Genomic DNA, 16470 nt, shown 5'->3' with positions numbered 1-16470 from the left:
TTCTGACGATTTGCATCGGACGCTCTCGCTCAATACACTCGTTTCCTTGTATGATATAAGGAGTAATAGATATTTTAATATTACAACTTAAATGGAGATATGAAAAACTATGTGGGATTTTGTCTGATTTCGAATTTTTAACAGGTGAAAAATTGAAGTCGATGGATATAGAAAATTTTAAAAAAGCAGCTTGTGATTTATCCCTTAAATATTCAAACGATATTAATTCTGTAGAATTCTTATCAAAAATAATCAGTTTCAAAAATCAGGCAATGATGTTAATTGCAGACCTTAAAGCAGCTACACGTTTAGATCTTAATATAGTTTAGCTCAGTCCTATCCAAATGTAGAAGTTGCATTGAGAATATTCCTAACACTACCTGTTACTGGAGCATCTGGTGAAAGCGCTTTAGTCAACTAAAAATGATCAAAACATATTTAAGATCATAACTTGCTCAGGCAAAATTGTCAAACATGGCAATTTTATCAATCAAAAAGGAACTGGCAAAACAAATTAATTTTGATAAAATAATTGATGAATTTGCTTCACTAAATGCAAGAAAGGGAAAACTTTAAAAAATGATTTTATATTGGTCATTTATTTCACTATTTATTCATTGTAACTATATTAAATTTTGTTTTGTCTAAAGTATTATTGATATTATTTTGTCTCTATTATTAAATTCTGTCAGTTAGTCATTCTCCAACCCACTATATCCTAATACAGGGTCACGGGAGGCCTGCTGGAGCCAATCCCAACCAACACAGGGCAGGAACAAACCCCAGGCCAGGGTGCCAACCCACCGCAGGGCACACACAGACACACAAACCCACACACCAAGCACAATTTAGGATCGCCAACACACCTAACCTGCATGTCTTTGGACTGTGGGAGGAAACTGGAGCACCCGGAGGAAACTCACGCAGACACGGGGAGAACATGCAAACTCCACACAGGGAGGACCCAGGAAGCAAACCCGGGTCTCCTAACTGTGAGGCAGCAGCGCTACCACTGCACCAATGTGCCACCCTTATTAAATTAAATTACTGAAAAATGTATAATATTCTAATTCATCTCATGTGTAATATTTATTTTGTTTTCCTTTCGTCAAGGTTGCTCTGATTTTATTTTTAATATGTGCAATTTTATGTTCCTATTACTATTGTACTATTTTACTGGGTTCTATGATTTTTTTTATTTAATAATTAATAATTGTGTTTTGTTCTCAAAATCATGTATTTATTTATTTTTATTTAATACTTATTAGTAACAAATAACTATATGCATAGTCATGCAAATTTATCTTCCTGCCTCAGGTGAAAATACCTCTAGGCCCGGCTCTGAGCTTAGCTATTAGCTAAGTGAACAGGCCCGATGGACTGAATGGTCTCCTCTCACTGTCACATTTCGTATGTTCTAATGTTTCATGGAGAAGACAAAAGCAAACAGCACTTACTCACTTACAGCACTAACCAAATAGTTAAACAGCAGCTGTGTTGTTACAATCCCTCTGTTATGAGCATGTGGTCAATGAGGCCGGTTGTACTTAGCTTTACAATTAAAAAGTAAGATTTACTATTCACTTCTAAAATGTGCTGGAAGCTATTGTAGTGATATAAGGACTGGAGTCCTGAGATCGCATTGACTTGTTTCTTTTTAGCTCCTTGTTGCCATACTCTAATTCACCAGCAAGACTGAAGAGCGAGGACATACTTTTCAGTAGAGTCTGACACAGCATCTCACCTCAGCTCTTGTGTGGGTCCTTCTCCTCCTATAGGTGTGTGGCTGTAATTGCATGTGCCCAGTGCTGCCATTCTTTTTAAGAATCATTGTGGCAGTCACCTTGGTTGTGGCATCATGGCTGGTGGTGTTGTTATCTGGGCTGCACGCGCTGGTCACTGTTCATCTTCTGCTGACAGTGAGGCCCATTGCTGTGGCGACATATCAGCAGCAGTGATGAACGACTCCTGCCCCCACGTTCAATTGACATGGCACTTTTTTCAAATGAATATGCTGATTGCTACTTCACTTTGAGAGTTAAACGTCCCAGAGGAGCTTCTGCTCGCACTGATAGGCTATGAAGGATGTCACATTGTGAGCGGATGTGATGCTCGTCTGTAGAGATTAGCTCATTAGAATAGGGGATCGGCAGTCGTAAAAAGAGTAAGCCTTACATCATGATCTCAGTGATGGCCATGATGAAGCACCGCTATTAAAATTTAAATTGGAAGAAAAAAAATTGTAGTAATAATAATAATAATAAAAATTGAGTGACTCTATAAGCTAGGCACAGGAAAACCTGGAAAGGAACTTTCAGCCAAACCAAGAAGCAAAATGAGAAGGCACAGCGAACCTCCATTAGCCTGACCAAAGTGTGAGAGTGTCTGCAGCTGTGAAAATCTCGAAATGCAGCAGGCCGCCCTGGCAACAGCATTCACTTGGCATGCGCTACGGAAGAGTGGCGCTGACATTTGGGGCTCCAGCGACTCCTTAGTTCCGCTCATACGTACACTGCTTCTGACTGATTGACTCTCTTCGGGCGTGACATTATTTTCCTGCAGAGCTTTTACTTCTTGTCTTGAAAATGAAAGAACAAAAGCTGCCTCTATATAGTACTTAAGAGAAATAAAATACAAATCTGGGAACAAATCATCTGAATACAGGAAACTTGGCCTGGGAGGATCATGGTAGCAAAGAGTATTAGTAACCTGAAAAAGATTTTGACATTTGTTACTTCTCAATGAGGAATTAGTCACACATTACTAATCATAAATCTATCTATCTATCTATCTATCTATCTATCTATCTATCTATCTATCTATCTATCTATCTATCTATCTATCTATCTTACACAGAGCCATTCAAATCTATTTGATAAACTGAGTGTTCTTGTCACCGCTTAACATGATGACATTGAGTATGCTGAGACATGTGCTGCTTATTGTTCTTATTGTCTAGAGATGGCTATTGAGTGTATTGGGCCTACTATATATACACATATATAATGGTTCAGGGATGCCAGGGGCAACGACCCGGCCAGGACGCAGTGAGGGACCGGATGTGGGTTTGCGCCCACCCTGGATCACGTGGGGGCCGCCATCCTGGTTGCTTTGGGGCCCACGGGTTGAGAGCATGGAAGCCCCATCCTGTAGGGGCCCGTGGTCACCGCCAGGAGGCACCCCAATGCCTTAGAGACCTGTTACCTCAACACTTCCGCCACACCAGGAAGTGCTGGGGGGAAGAATTAGAAGGATACCCGGAGAGCTGCCGGGAGGACAGCCGGCACTTCCGCAATGCTGGGGCGTGGCCAAGAGGGGAATGCCGGGAACCACCTGGAGCTCATCCGGGAGAGAATAAAAGGGGCCGTCTCCCTTCATTCAGAGCTGGAGTCGGGTGGAAGCAGGATGAGGCAGAAGAGAGTGTGGAGGCGGCCCGAAGAAAGGCATTTTGTGGCCATGACTGTGTGTGTTGGAGTTTGTGCACTATTTGGACTGTGTCTTAGTGACCTAATTATTGTAAATAATTGTAAATAAATACGTGTGGTGGTGATTTACAACTTGTCCGCCTGTCTGTGTCCGGGTCGGCTCCACAAATGTAACAGTAACAGTACACATCAAGATGAAAACAAACAGTTGGGGCACCTCTGTAGTGAAACCCCATTTAATTCATAGAAAAGCAAAAAATGAGTAGTAAGCTCAAAGGATTGAATCCCCTCAGCCACTTGACACACACACTATCAGACTTGTATTGTGCACACAATGGAAGCTCCATCTCCTGTCCTATCCTATCTAAGAATGAACAAGCCTCTACCTGTGATTGGTCAGTTTACAGAGTGTAGATCCTGGAAGAGGCGAGGCCTACAGAAAAGGGAGGGTAGTGACTTCAGTCAGCTTCTGAGCACTCATAAGAACTGTGGAGGAAAGGGTAGAATGCATTTAAAAACTGCACCCCTTCTTAGCATGGAGTAGTACCATTTATCATATCATATATAGGTAGCAGCAACATGGCAGGTGCTTTAGTGGTGAGCAGAAAAGTGTATTATAATTAAGACATGGTTTCTACAAGACCATCAGTTGAAAATCTCCCTGGACTGGATACATACAATGTTCAGAATTCATAATCATGTGTAAGTTCTTATGTACATTTGTAAACAATTGGGGGAGAGTTTATTGGTTATTTATATCTAGTTCTTTGTAGTAATTCATTTTAGGACTGGCTGTAGGTTTCACTAAAATGTATATATCTGTGTTTATATATATTTATATATAAACAGGGTTGAAGAATAGAAGCTCAACCCTATAAGGGCCAGGGGATGACCGGACAATTGTGCAACCTCGGACGTCAGCATTTCCACCACACTCGGAGGTGTTATACAAGGGAATATATTTATACAAGGGATGTTCAATCCATGTTTCAGTTAAAGTGGACTGTAGGTTAGCATGTTTGACTAATATGTATATATCTGTGTGTTTATATACATTGCATATATATATACTATATATATATATATATATATATATATATATATATATATATATACATATATATATATATATATATATATTTACAAGGGATGTTCAAAAAGTTTTCGCACTTTTATATTTTCGGTTAAGGGGATACATAGTAATTGGGCATTAAAAGTTTATACGATGCTGGGAAAATTGCATTGCATTGCAAAGGAAGGAACTTTGTGTGTATATATATATATATATATATATATATATATATATATATATATATATATATACATCATTCCAGAAATTTCATTATAATGAATATGGGAAAAATATGTACAGTATTGTGACCGGGGTCAGCAGCGATTCGCCATATGTAATGGCAGCCATGACAAGTATATATATATCAGAGTAAGAATTAGAAAAACATTTATTAGCCAAGTATGCTGGCATACAAGGAATTTGATTCCAGTTACATGACAAGCAAACTGTCATGACACACACGCGTATATATTATCATTGACTGAGGGAGTACACTGTTCACAGAGTAAATGTTGGGGCACCAACCAGATCACCCATTTTATCATTTTAAATGGCCAAAAAATAAACAGACACTTGATGGCGTGTCAAATGAAAGCTGACAAAACACTTTGTGATTTGAAGAATAAACAGGACGATTCCGCATTCTTTTAGGCGCATCAGAATTCATGTGGGAGGTCCGCTCTTTGGTCTGCTGTTTCCTGAATGAGGCGAGCCATGCCGGAAACACCTCAGCTTTAAAGCAGAGGGATCAGAAAGGGGGGAGTCAAATGCCATCCGTGTGTGGTTTGTCGGGGCTGTGGGAGAGAACGGAGATGATACTTTCAGTGACAGTAATGCTTACCTCTGATGAGCCCTGAAGATGAAACAGAGATGCGCAAGTGTAACAAATACAAATGGAGAGCGAGAGAGAATAGTATAAATGGGACAAGACACAGTGAAGTGTTGGTGTCACTGTAAGATCCCTGTTTATTAAAAACAAGACTCATAGTGGAAATAAAATGAAAAGCCATAAAAAGGTAAATTGATTTGTAGGCTGTGACTCAGTCACATTTGCAGCACTTCTGCAGGATATTCAAGATTTGGTGCCATTCATCTTATTAGTGGTCCTCTGTCACTCTCAGGCTAGAAGAGGCTGTCTGCGGCCTCCTGAAGAGCATGTACAATACAGTACAAAACAATTTATTTTTGTTAAGCCCAAAATTGCACAAGGAGTGCCACAATGGGCTTTAACGGGTCTTGCCTCTTGGTAGCCCCCTAGCGTTGACTCTCTAAGAAGACAAGGAAAAACTCCCAAAACAACACCCTTGTAGGGAAAGACCCCTTTCCAGGTAGGCTGGGTGTCAAAAGGAAGGGAATCAATACAATGCAATACACAGAACAGAAGTAATCCTCGATACGATATAATAGTACAAAGGTAATAATAAAAGTACAGAACATAATATGATTTGGATTTGTTTAGAGTCCTGGAGACCTCATTCATTAAGCTGCCTCCCCCTATTGGCCATTCAGTGCTGGGCCAGCCAATCCGATGAAAGGACCCCTCTACCTGATAATTCCTGCAGTCCTCCATCAGAGATGACTTTACCTTAGGCAGGCAAAACAACTTGGCAGATTGTCTGCCACATTTGAGTACCAAGAAAAGAAACAGAATAGGTGAGGGTTAGTAACAAATGATAACTATCATGTTACTTATGTTTTAGTGCTAATGACTAACAACAGAGATGCAGTCTGTACAGTTAATCAGCAGATCTAGTCATGTCCCTCTCATATCAAGAGCATGGGGTCACCGCAATATTAAATGGGTATCAGTTTGCACTAAATGCAACTTAAACCAATAAATGTCATTTCTGGCTGACCAAGTTACACATTTTTATTTTTTACTTTTATATAATTGACTAAGGTGAAAGGTCAGCTTTAGTCACAATGCCTGTAGCTTTCTTTTATCTGAATCGACCCACTTTGTAGATCCAGAGTTCGTCTAGCGTTCACATGGAATTTCTGATTCGGAAAATCGTAAAAACGCAGCATTTATTTACAGTAAATCCACCACGGAATGGAAGTCTACTTTCATTTTCAAAGCAGCATCCAAGCATAACAGTCCGAACTTTTTGGAAGCACCAACAGAAACCTGAGAAAACCGCAATTAACGAACCTACAGGCTTAAGCTTTGTTTATGTTCCCTTTCTCGTGCGATCGCGATTAAATCTGGCGCCACTACGGAGCCCAACACTTCACCCTATCCTTCTGGCCCATATTTGAAACAGTTCTGAGTTCTATAAACTGAATTCATTTCGTTGCAGCTTATTCTTGCGTTTATAGAATTAACCTCAAGGTATTGGACATTCTTTGTAGAGACTGCTAAAATACGTTCGGTCGTCACAGGATCTTCACAGGATGTTGGTCCTTTCAGAGATTAGCGTCCTGAGAGGGGATGGCACCGGCTAGCGTGCTCTTATTTTGCATACCGACAGCATGTACTGTCAATTGGACGCCTGACAATGGCCGACCTACTTCCATTTCCGATCCAATTTCTGACCATTTTTAGGGGTATTTTAAGATGCGTGTAGCGTGCAGCATTGAGAAGCTTTGCGTTATCGGCCCTTTGCGCACTGCAGGTAAAGCAGGACGTTGCCATCTGTCTATGGTGAATGTCTGCGCCACTTGTTACCCCGGGGGCTTCGCCTTCTTTAACAAATGTCACGCTTCCCTTCTCAGCTCGATCCACTTGTGCGAGGGCACCTGAAACGGAATTTTAATCCTTGACAGACATGCTGGTCATAGAATAGTTTGCTTTACAACACAATTTTGTACTGCGGCTAATCCCCTTTCAGTTTATTTAGCAGAAAGCAATGCCGGGCACTCTTTGAAGCAGCGACGGCAACGGCAGCAGAAACGAGAGAAGCTCCAGACGGTCATGCAAAATACAAAGCTGCTGCGGCAGCCTCTATTTGCAAACTGCGAGGTCATTTATTCTCGGAGCAATTTGCCGAAGGAAAGAGAGGATTTCACATTCATTTCAGAGGCCATTACAGGGGACGAGGAACATTTGCAATTGCATATTTTTCCTGCTGATAAAAGCCCCGCTGTCTGATGAAGCATTCTGGAGCAAATAGAAAGTGAAGCGAATGCCGTTTGTATAATAAATATGCATAAAGCTAACTTGTACTTAACGGCACAGCGTCGCCTATTATCTGCCGCGCGTTCCACGCCTCCGCGAGTGCGGCCTCCGCCGGGGAAACTCAGAGCCCCTCTATCTATCTATCTATCTATCTATCTATCTATCTATCTATCTATCTATCTATCTATCTATCATATAGTGCCTTTCATTTCTATCTATCTATCTATCTATCTATCTATCTATCTATCTATCTATCTATCTATCTATCTGTTATATACTGACTTTTATTTCTATCTATCTATCTATCTATCTATCTATCTATCTATCTATCTATCTATTATATAGTGCCTTTCATTTCTATATCTATCTATCACTCTATCTATCTATTATACAGTGCCTTTCATTTCTATCTATCTATCTATCTATCTATCTATCTATCTATCTATCTATCTATCTATCTATCTATCTATCTATTATATAGTGCCTTTCATTTCTATCTATCTATCTATCTATCTATCTATCTATCTATCTATCTATCTATCTATCTATCTATCTGTTATATACTGACTTTTATTTCTATCTATCTATCTATCTATCTATCTATCTATCTATCTATCTATCTATCTAAGTAGTTTGCAGCTTTTCTGGGAGCATTTCTGAAGAGTTCACATGGTCATCCAGCACCATATTTTTGGTAAAGAGGGCACAGCACCAGTTTTATTTTGTGGACACTTAAGAAAGCCAGATTGACAGAACAGCTTCAAGTGTCCATTTATTGAGAGTGTATTAAAATGTGGCATCTTATTATGCTGTGATAATTGATTAGAGAGCTCTCCTGGGGGTTATTGATGTGGTTCATTGGCTCCCAGTTGCCCACCTTCACAGGGCTGCCAGTATCCTGAAGGGTTCATCATGTCCTAACTGGCCCTCATTGTTTGCCCAGCTGTCCCCTGGCAGACGCTCCAGTGCTGTTAAAGCCTGTACCCCCAGACCCAGGAATAGCTTTTCCCCAGAGCAGTTATGAGCTGAATGTCGCCCCATACTGGCACTCCGTCCTCTAACCCTGATTCAGATTTGAAGCTTTACTATATAAATGTATGTGTCCCACCACCAATAACTGAAAATGTGCAATTGTTGACCTAGTTGGCGTGTTACACAATACAACACAATACAGTTTATTTTTGTATAGCCCAAAATCACACAAGAGTGCCACAGTGGGCTTTAACAGCCCCCAGCCTTGACTCTCTAAGAAGACAAGGAAAACCCCCCCAAAAAAAAACCTTGTAGGGGAAAATGGAAGAAACCTTGGGAAAGGCAGTTCAAAGAGAGACCCCTGGGTTGGGCATGCAGTGGGTGTCAAAAGAAGGGGGTTAATACAATGCAATACAATACACAGAACAGAACAAATCCTCAATAAAGTATAAAAATAAAAAGTTTAGAAGTACAGAGCAGAATGTAACAGTAGATGATATCACATAATAAGATTTGGATATTTTTATAGTCCTTCAGACCTCATCCATCAAGCTGCCTCCCCCATTTGGCCATTCCATTGCTGAACAGTCCTGGGCCAGCCAATCCAATGAAAGGACCCTTCTTTCCTATGATTCCTGCGATCCTCCATCAGGGATGACTTTACCATATGCAGTGTGAAGGACAGCCGGGTCCCATACCTGACAGGGATGTCCCTGCTGCTTATGTTATCGGGGGATCCACCATAGGCAGTCCAGTACCTCCCCCGGGACGCTTGGTGGCAGCCTCCATTGCTGACGGTGATTCCCCAACCACCTGCAGGACTCCATGGGAGATGGAGTCCTCCACAGCCTGGTTGGGGGCTCGGATGTCCACTAGGGGGAGCTGCATGGACTCAGCAGCCTGGCTGGATGAATCTTCAGCCCCACCCAGAGGTGCAATTAGGACCAGGTGGTCAAGCACCTGGGACACTTCCTTTATAAAAAGGGCCAGCCACCACCATTCAGAGAGCCAAGGTTGGGAGGAGGAGGACTACGCTTGTGGAGGAGTGGTGGTAGAGGAAGAAAAGTGTGTTGTGCTATAGTGTTAGTGCTTTGGGTCTGTGTTTGGGCTGTGTGGCACAGGGAAGACATGTCCCACAGTTGAAGATAAAAATAAAATCTTTGCATTTTTATACATGCCTCCGTGTCTTTCTGTGTCAGGTCAGGCACCTATATAGCGCCTTTGATACAGCAGGCAAAACAACTTGGCAGGTGGGCCGTGGCACCAAATGCCACATTTGAGTACCGAGAAGAGACACAGAATACTGTATGTGAGGGTTAGTATTCAATTATAACTATCATGTTACTTATGTTTTAGTGCTAATGACTATGTTATGTTATGAGCGAGTCCTTGGAATTCCAAAGCCATAAATTGTATACAGAGTGAACATGAGGTGATTAAGTGTATATGTCTGACAGTTCAATGTTTATTTTATTTAATCTAAACTCATCTGATTTTCTTAACTGCTTTTACTACTCTGGGTCATGGTAGCAGCGAGCCAGGCAGTCAGCCCAGACTACCCTGTTCCCAGCTCTTTCTGGTGAATCCCCAGATGTTTCAAAGCCAGCCAAGAATCACAATCTGTCACTCAAGCTGTCTTGAGTCTGCCATAGGGTCTCTGCCTAAGCTCAGGTTTGTCTGCCTGAAGGGCATCCTTAAGAAAAAAACGTCAACTGTCTCCTATTGATCTGGAGGAGCAGCGACTCTACTCAGAGGGTCTCCTGAATTACTGAGCTGCTTACCCATTCATTGAGCGTCAGCGTCAAATCCCTGTAACTGCCAAAAGAGATGCTACTCTGCTGGACCCTTGAGCAAGGCCCTTAACCTGCAATTGCTCCAGGGGCGCTCTACAATGGCTGACCTTGCGCTCTGACCGCAAGGGGTTAGCAAAAAGATGTATTTCACTGCGTGTTGTCCTGTATAACTATGTATGTAACAAATAAATAAAGAATTATTCATTATTATGCATTAAATAGACTTCTACCTCAGTCTAACCCTGCGGGCCCAAAGAGTGGACCTGGTTATTATGTTGTATTATGGCATGAACTCAAATGGACTAATAATAATGATAACAATAAACTGATCATATGGTGCATTTCATGTACACAGATCTATCAGTCTTATAGTGAATGTATCCATTTTACACAATGCTTTGATATCTGCATATTTACAGTTTCTTTTCTGATGTATTTTGTTTTGTGCAATTTATTTTTATCATAAATCCATATTTTTAACCCGCTTTTCCAGGGCAGGGTCAGGGGTCAGCAAGCATCAAGTTCAAGGCAGGAACAATACCTGGACAGCAACACTATAGTGTATTATTTATTTTGTATGTACAATAGAAAGTATAATGCTGTTCATGTCTCGTTGCACGTTTCATATCTGCGTAATAATTAATGGGTACATTTGTTTTCAGCACACTCTGTTTCATCCAGTTAGTTAATGTATGTTTATTTTCATGTATTTTGATTTATTTATTTTTATTTGTTTTGTTATCTCGTAGCTACTTTTTCATTTAGCTTTTGGCTTATTCATTTAAAGGCTCCCAGACTGTCAAGTTCACAGATATTTGAACGCTGGAAACTTGTCAGCCGCCGCTGATTACATTTCAAAGTCTTTTTTTTTTTTTGCACGTATAATTGCATCCTAAATAACCAGGCTGCTAAATAAATTACATTTTATCAAGTCAAAGGCACAGTGGACACTTTATTACCATATGATTTTTTTCTTTCTTAGTATCTTTTTATTTTTTAACAGCCCTGCCAGTTCCGAAGCGCAAGACGAATCCATCCAGGACGAAGCGAGCTGTTTTTTTATAATGCCGTTATAAATCTAAATGATATTTAATTGAGCTCCCAAAGTCTCTTCTTCTTCTTTTTTTGCTCCCCTTCTTCTTTTCATTTATTTCGATACTGTTAAACCGTAAAGTTGCTTGTTCACGTGCATCTCCAGGTCACAAGTGTGCCAAGGAGACACGATTTTAGAGATGAATTATGAATCGGAGCAGAGCCGCCACAGTGAACTGCAGGTTAACAATCGCGGGGGGCCGCGGTCACCAGACTGGATCCGTGTCGCGTCACGTGTCCGATGACGTGTGTCTGCTCCGAAGCCTCCCGCACCGTCCTTTTTGTTTTCGTTGAAGAGCGATGTCTTTGACAGATCTGCATGTCATTGAGGTCTAGGAAACGGCTGGCAGATTAAAGTTGGTTCTTTGTCTGCGTTTTCAGAATTCTCTGCCTTTTAGTGTGGGATGAGCCCGAGGACACCCTCACCTACCTGGGCAGACACTTCAGTTCCTGCAATGTAACAAACACAGTTTGTAACGAGTGTCTGCGTTTCCCTTCAGTTTTCCCTCCATATTAGTTGGCGGAAGTCAAGTTGGGAAAAAGTGCACCCCTTACAGCATTGTATGTGTTCTACCATGAACATGATTCTTGCCATGAACCACTGCTATATCAGTGGTGGTTACTGGAGAGCACATAGCACCGCTGCCTCATGTCTCTGGGTGCCTGAACTCCACTTCCAAGCTAGGCATTGTCTGCACTATGCAATTTTTCCCAGTGTGCATGTTGGTTAGGTGTTTATTAGGTTATGTCATGACTGGGAAATACTCAGGTGAGGTTAGGTCAGGTTCAGGAGCATGTACTGGTACCCACCACACAATGAAACAGCTCAGGATCCTGGTTGGCAACCCCCTAGACAGAAATGCAGTCCAGTCCCACCCTCCGGAAATGATACCCTGCCTCAGCCAGGTGTTAATGTGAGCGTCCCCTTTGCCTAGTCCAGCCACTCGGGTCCTCAACAATGAAGATGCTGCCAGCCGGATCGCCCTCGGGGTGCAGCAACTGACGCTCCCTCACAATGCAGGTAATGTGCCTCATTCGGGACTCCATGAGCAACACAAAGTCAAACCAGCGATACCCACGGATTTACCAAAGAGACACACATTAAGGAGTCCAGTCTTCATCTCAGGTTGCTGGATAGCATTCCTGTTTTGGAACAATATAGCAAAAAAGGAAGAACTGGACTCTAAGGATCCCTCCTGATCCCAAATTCCACTTGATCTCTCGTTGTCTTCATTGATAGAATATAACAGTCTTAGGGCCCCAGCAAGTACGTACGAAATTTATTTATCAAAGACACATCTGGAGCCCACTAAGCAAAATGTGCTAACATTCTTTGTTTGGACAAAACTTTTATAGATACAAATATACAAGAGCATCTTTAACATATAGCTGATAGCTGGTTGGCCTGATAGCCCCTCCTGAGTCACCGCTACTGTGTTTATCGTGAAGTGACTGGAATGGGGAGAGGCTTACTTTGGACGTCACTGTCAGGCCGGAATGCCCTCGCTGGACATCTTCTCTTGGCTGTTGGTAAAGGAGAGGGTACTGTTAGCGACAGCATCCCCTCTTACCCTGCAGTGGCAGTGCTTACCTCACTTGAGCTTGTTAGGGGACCCCAAAAGACACATGCGTGGCAGTGTTTATGTCTCAAGCCTTTATAACGAATACGTTGCAATAATTTAAAACAAACACCAAATCATGACACCCAAGGGGCCAGGGCCACTGAGTGAGTACTCACCTTTATGCTTTACAGTTCATCGATTAACCACTAGAGGGCCCCAAGCCATTCTACATGATTGGAAATTGACTGAAGCACAACAGACAAAGTGGTCCATTTTCAAAATGAAGAATCTTCTCAGGAAGGCAAAAGGAAGTCTGATGGAGACCTCAGTGTGAATGAAAATTAGGAGGTATAGCAGGCTGTGAGGGCACATCTTCCTTCTCATGCAAGTGGCTTCGGGGGGGTAGTGGCGGAAGGGCAGAAGACAAAGAGAATGGATGGAACGATGGAAATGTGTCACCTCACAATAACTTCTCTTTCTTTGTTTCTTTAGCTCTTGATGCCACTAAGGATCCTTGCCTGAAAGTGAAGTGCCCGCCACACAAGGTGTGCGTAAGTCATGACTACCTGACGGCAATCTGCATCAGCCACAAGCAGCTGGCACACAGGTATGCCTGTCTTATCTTTCCTTTAACCCTGACTAGGATGAAAAGGCTGATTTATGTCCAGCTTGTGAAACTTGTTGCCAGACACAATAGCAGGTTTTCTCTCCCTTTCTGTGTTGGTGCTTTTCTCTTGCCAGCTCTGTGCCAGTTTACAAAGTGTGTGGTCTCATTCTTAATTGGTGCCCAGGTGGACTCTCTTATCCAGATATTCTCTGAGAGAGGCCTGGCTAGACGATGAGAGTTTCATCACACTAACATTAATATTAATAGTAATATGGATTTCTGTAATAATAATAATAATAATAATAATAATAATAATAATAATAATAATAGATTTTATTCAAATAGCACTTTTCCTATGTTATATAACAGGATCAGAAGCAGATGCTTTACACCCCTCTTTATGATTATTCATGTGAAATTGTGCTGTTCCTCACATACAGACAGCTAAGGGGCTACTTTGAGGGTCTGCCCTTCAAGGCTAATCCCAGGTTTAGCCCAGCAAAGAAATCAGCTACCCCTTGGTGTTGCAATCCTGTGTCAATGGTGCAAATGAATACCAATTCTTGACACACCTAATTTTGTGTAGAACTAGAAATGACCTGTGAAGGAGAAATAAAGTCTCAGGCCCAGAACATGGGGGCACTTGGAGTCAGGAAGACAATTATGGGCAAGAGCTCGACCAGCAAGGTGGCCAGGAGAGTTGTGAGAGGGGTACAGAGAGAGTCAGAGATGAAAAATGCGGGTTTAATACTATTGTGGGTGGTGGATCAGCGGCCTCACTAGTCAGGCAGGAGATTAGCCTGTGCAGGTGGGCCCAGAGGGGTGGCCGGTGTGTTGCTTTGCCTTTGATTTGTATGTTGTGATCTCGTTCTTTTCTTTATCCATCTCTTGTAATTATTGTCAATGAAGATGTGTTAGTGTTTGTGTCTTTTGACCTGCTTGGTCTCATTCTGGGTTCAGGGATGTCTTAAGTGTGCCCCCAGTTGCCCATTATATTTATATATACCTAGTGGAAACATTATTACGAACATTTGGGCACCTCATTATCTATGAAATTATCTAACCAGCCAATCATGTGGCAGCAGTGCAACGCATATAATCATATAGATACACATTAGCACCTTCAGTTAATGATCACTTCAAACACCAGAATGGCAAAAACTGTGCTTTTGGTGACTTTGACTGTGACTTAAGATTGGCTGGCTTGAGGATTTCTGTAACTGCCGATCTGCGAATTTCACAAACTGGTGTTTACTCAGAATGGTCCAAAAAAAAAAAAAAAAATTAAAAAACTGCACCATTTCTGTAGAGGGAGAAACCTTGTTGATGTCAGAGGTCAGAAGAGAATGGCTAGACTGGTTGGAACTGACTGAAAGGCTACAGTAACTCAGATAACTAATGTGGTAAGCAGAAACGCATCTCAGAATGCACAGCGTGTCGAACCTTAAGACGGATGGACTACAACAGCAGAAGACTACGTCAGGTTCCATTCCTGTCAGCCAAGAATGGAAGCTGATTCTGCAGTGTGCACAGGCTCACCAAAACTGGACAATTTCTGCTGAGGTATACAGATGGTAGATTCAGAATTTGGCACCAACAACAGAAATCCATGCACTCAGCCTGCCTTGTGTCATCAGTCCAACAGCTGGTGGCAGTGATTTAAAGGTGTAGGGAATGCTTTCTTAGCCTACTTTGGGGCTGTAAATATCAGTTAATCTTTGCTTGAATGCCATGGCCTATCTGAATATTTTACTGACCGTGTGCATCCCTTCATGGCCACAATTTTCCAATCTTCTGTTGGCTACTTCCTGAATGATAAAGTACAATGTTGCAGCACAAAAGTCCTCTCAAACTGGATTCATGAACATGAGAATGAGTTCAGTGTTCTTCAGTCTCTGGATATGAACCGAGTAGAATACCTTTCAGATGTGGTAGAACAGGAGATTCTCAGGATGAACAGAATGTGCAACTGACAAATCAACAGACATTACGTGATGCAATCATGTCAACATGGACCACAAACTCAAAGGAATGTTTCCAACATCTTGTGGAATCCATGCTATGAAGAACTGAGGACCTGCCCAGCATTGGTGTAGTGTTCCAGATCACTTCTCCATAAATTTGTATATAATGCTCTTTGGTGAAAGTGCAGAGGGAGAGGTCCTGTTGTGATTAAGTAAGCTGAAAAATAACAAATCAGCAGATAACATTTAACCTTGGATGCCTGAAGAGGTCATTGAGTACACATATAAATCCTTGATGTACAGAGTGTCCACAAAACCACTCCTTAATTTTAAATGGTTACAAAATCAAAATTTATTGGAATATTCTTTCACCTTTGAGGTTACAGTTTCACCAACTCATAAAGTTGCATGTGGTATCTGTTGATTACATACACTCGATGTGCGCCCCACCTGTTACTCGGCAAACATAATCAAGCTCGGACAAGTCTGTCTGAAGCATATTCGGATTGATCGCGTTTATAGGTTCAGTGATGCATTCCTTCAGATCATCCATAGTTGTGGGTAGTATAGGTACGTAGACTATGTCTTTCACCTACCCCAAAGGAACAAAATGGACTTGTTAGTAGGCGGATTCACATGAAATTTGCATCTGAAAGCACACTGCACAGTCACAACACTTTTTGTTGTATGAAATTCCAACACACAACAGCTGTGTTACTGTCAGATGAGTGCCATCTTGAATTTCATGGTCTGCTAGCTGTATAAGGAGTGCACAGAATCTGCAGGGAAAAGAAGAAATGTTTTGAGTTAATGTATTTGCTGTCATCTTACTTATAAACATATTCCAATCAGTTTTGCTTTTGTA

General features: G+C 41.7%; 1 protein-coding gene across 2 annotated transcripts in view; it reads left to right on the top strand.

The window, feature by feature from the left end:
* spock1 (SPARC (osteonectin), cwcv and kazal like domains proteoglycan 1) overlaps positions 1–16470 on the top strand; it is a 605301-nt gene that overhangs the window by 385982 nt on the left and 202849 nt on the right. For both annotated transcript variants that reach the window (XM_039774114.1, XM_039774113.1), the window contains one exon: positions 13527–13641. In XM_039774114.1, coding sequence (XP_039630048.1) covers positions 13527–13641 — 115 coding nt within the window. The remainder of the gene's footprint in view (positions 1–13526; positions 13642–16470) is intronic.

This window comes from Polypterus senegalus, chromosome 13 (genome assembly GCF_016835505.1).
Source record: "Polypterus senegalus isolate Bchr_013 chromosome 13, ASM1683550v1, whole genome shotgun sequence".
NCBI lineage: Eukaryota > Metazoa > Chordata > Cladistia > Polypteriformes > Polypteridae > Polypterus > Polypterus senegalus.
The sequence above is the reverse complement of the archived record's forward strand: the minus strand, read 5'-3'. Positions and strand labels throughout refer to the sequence as shown.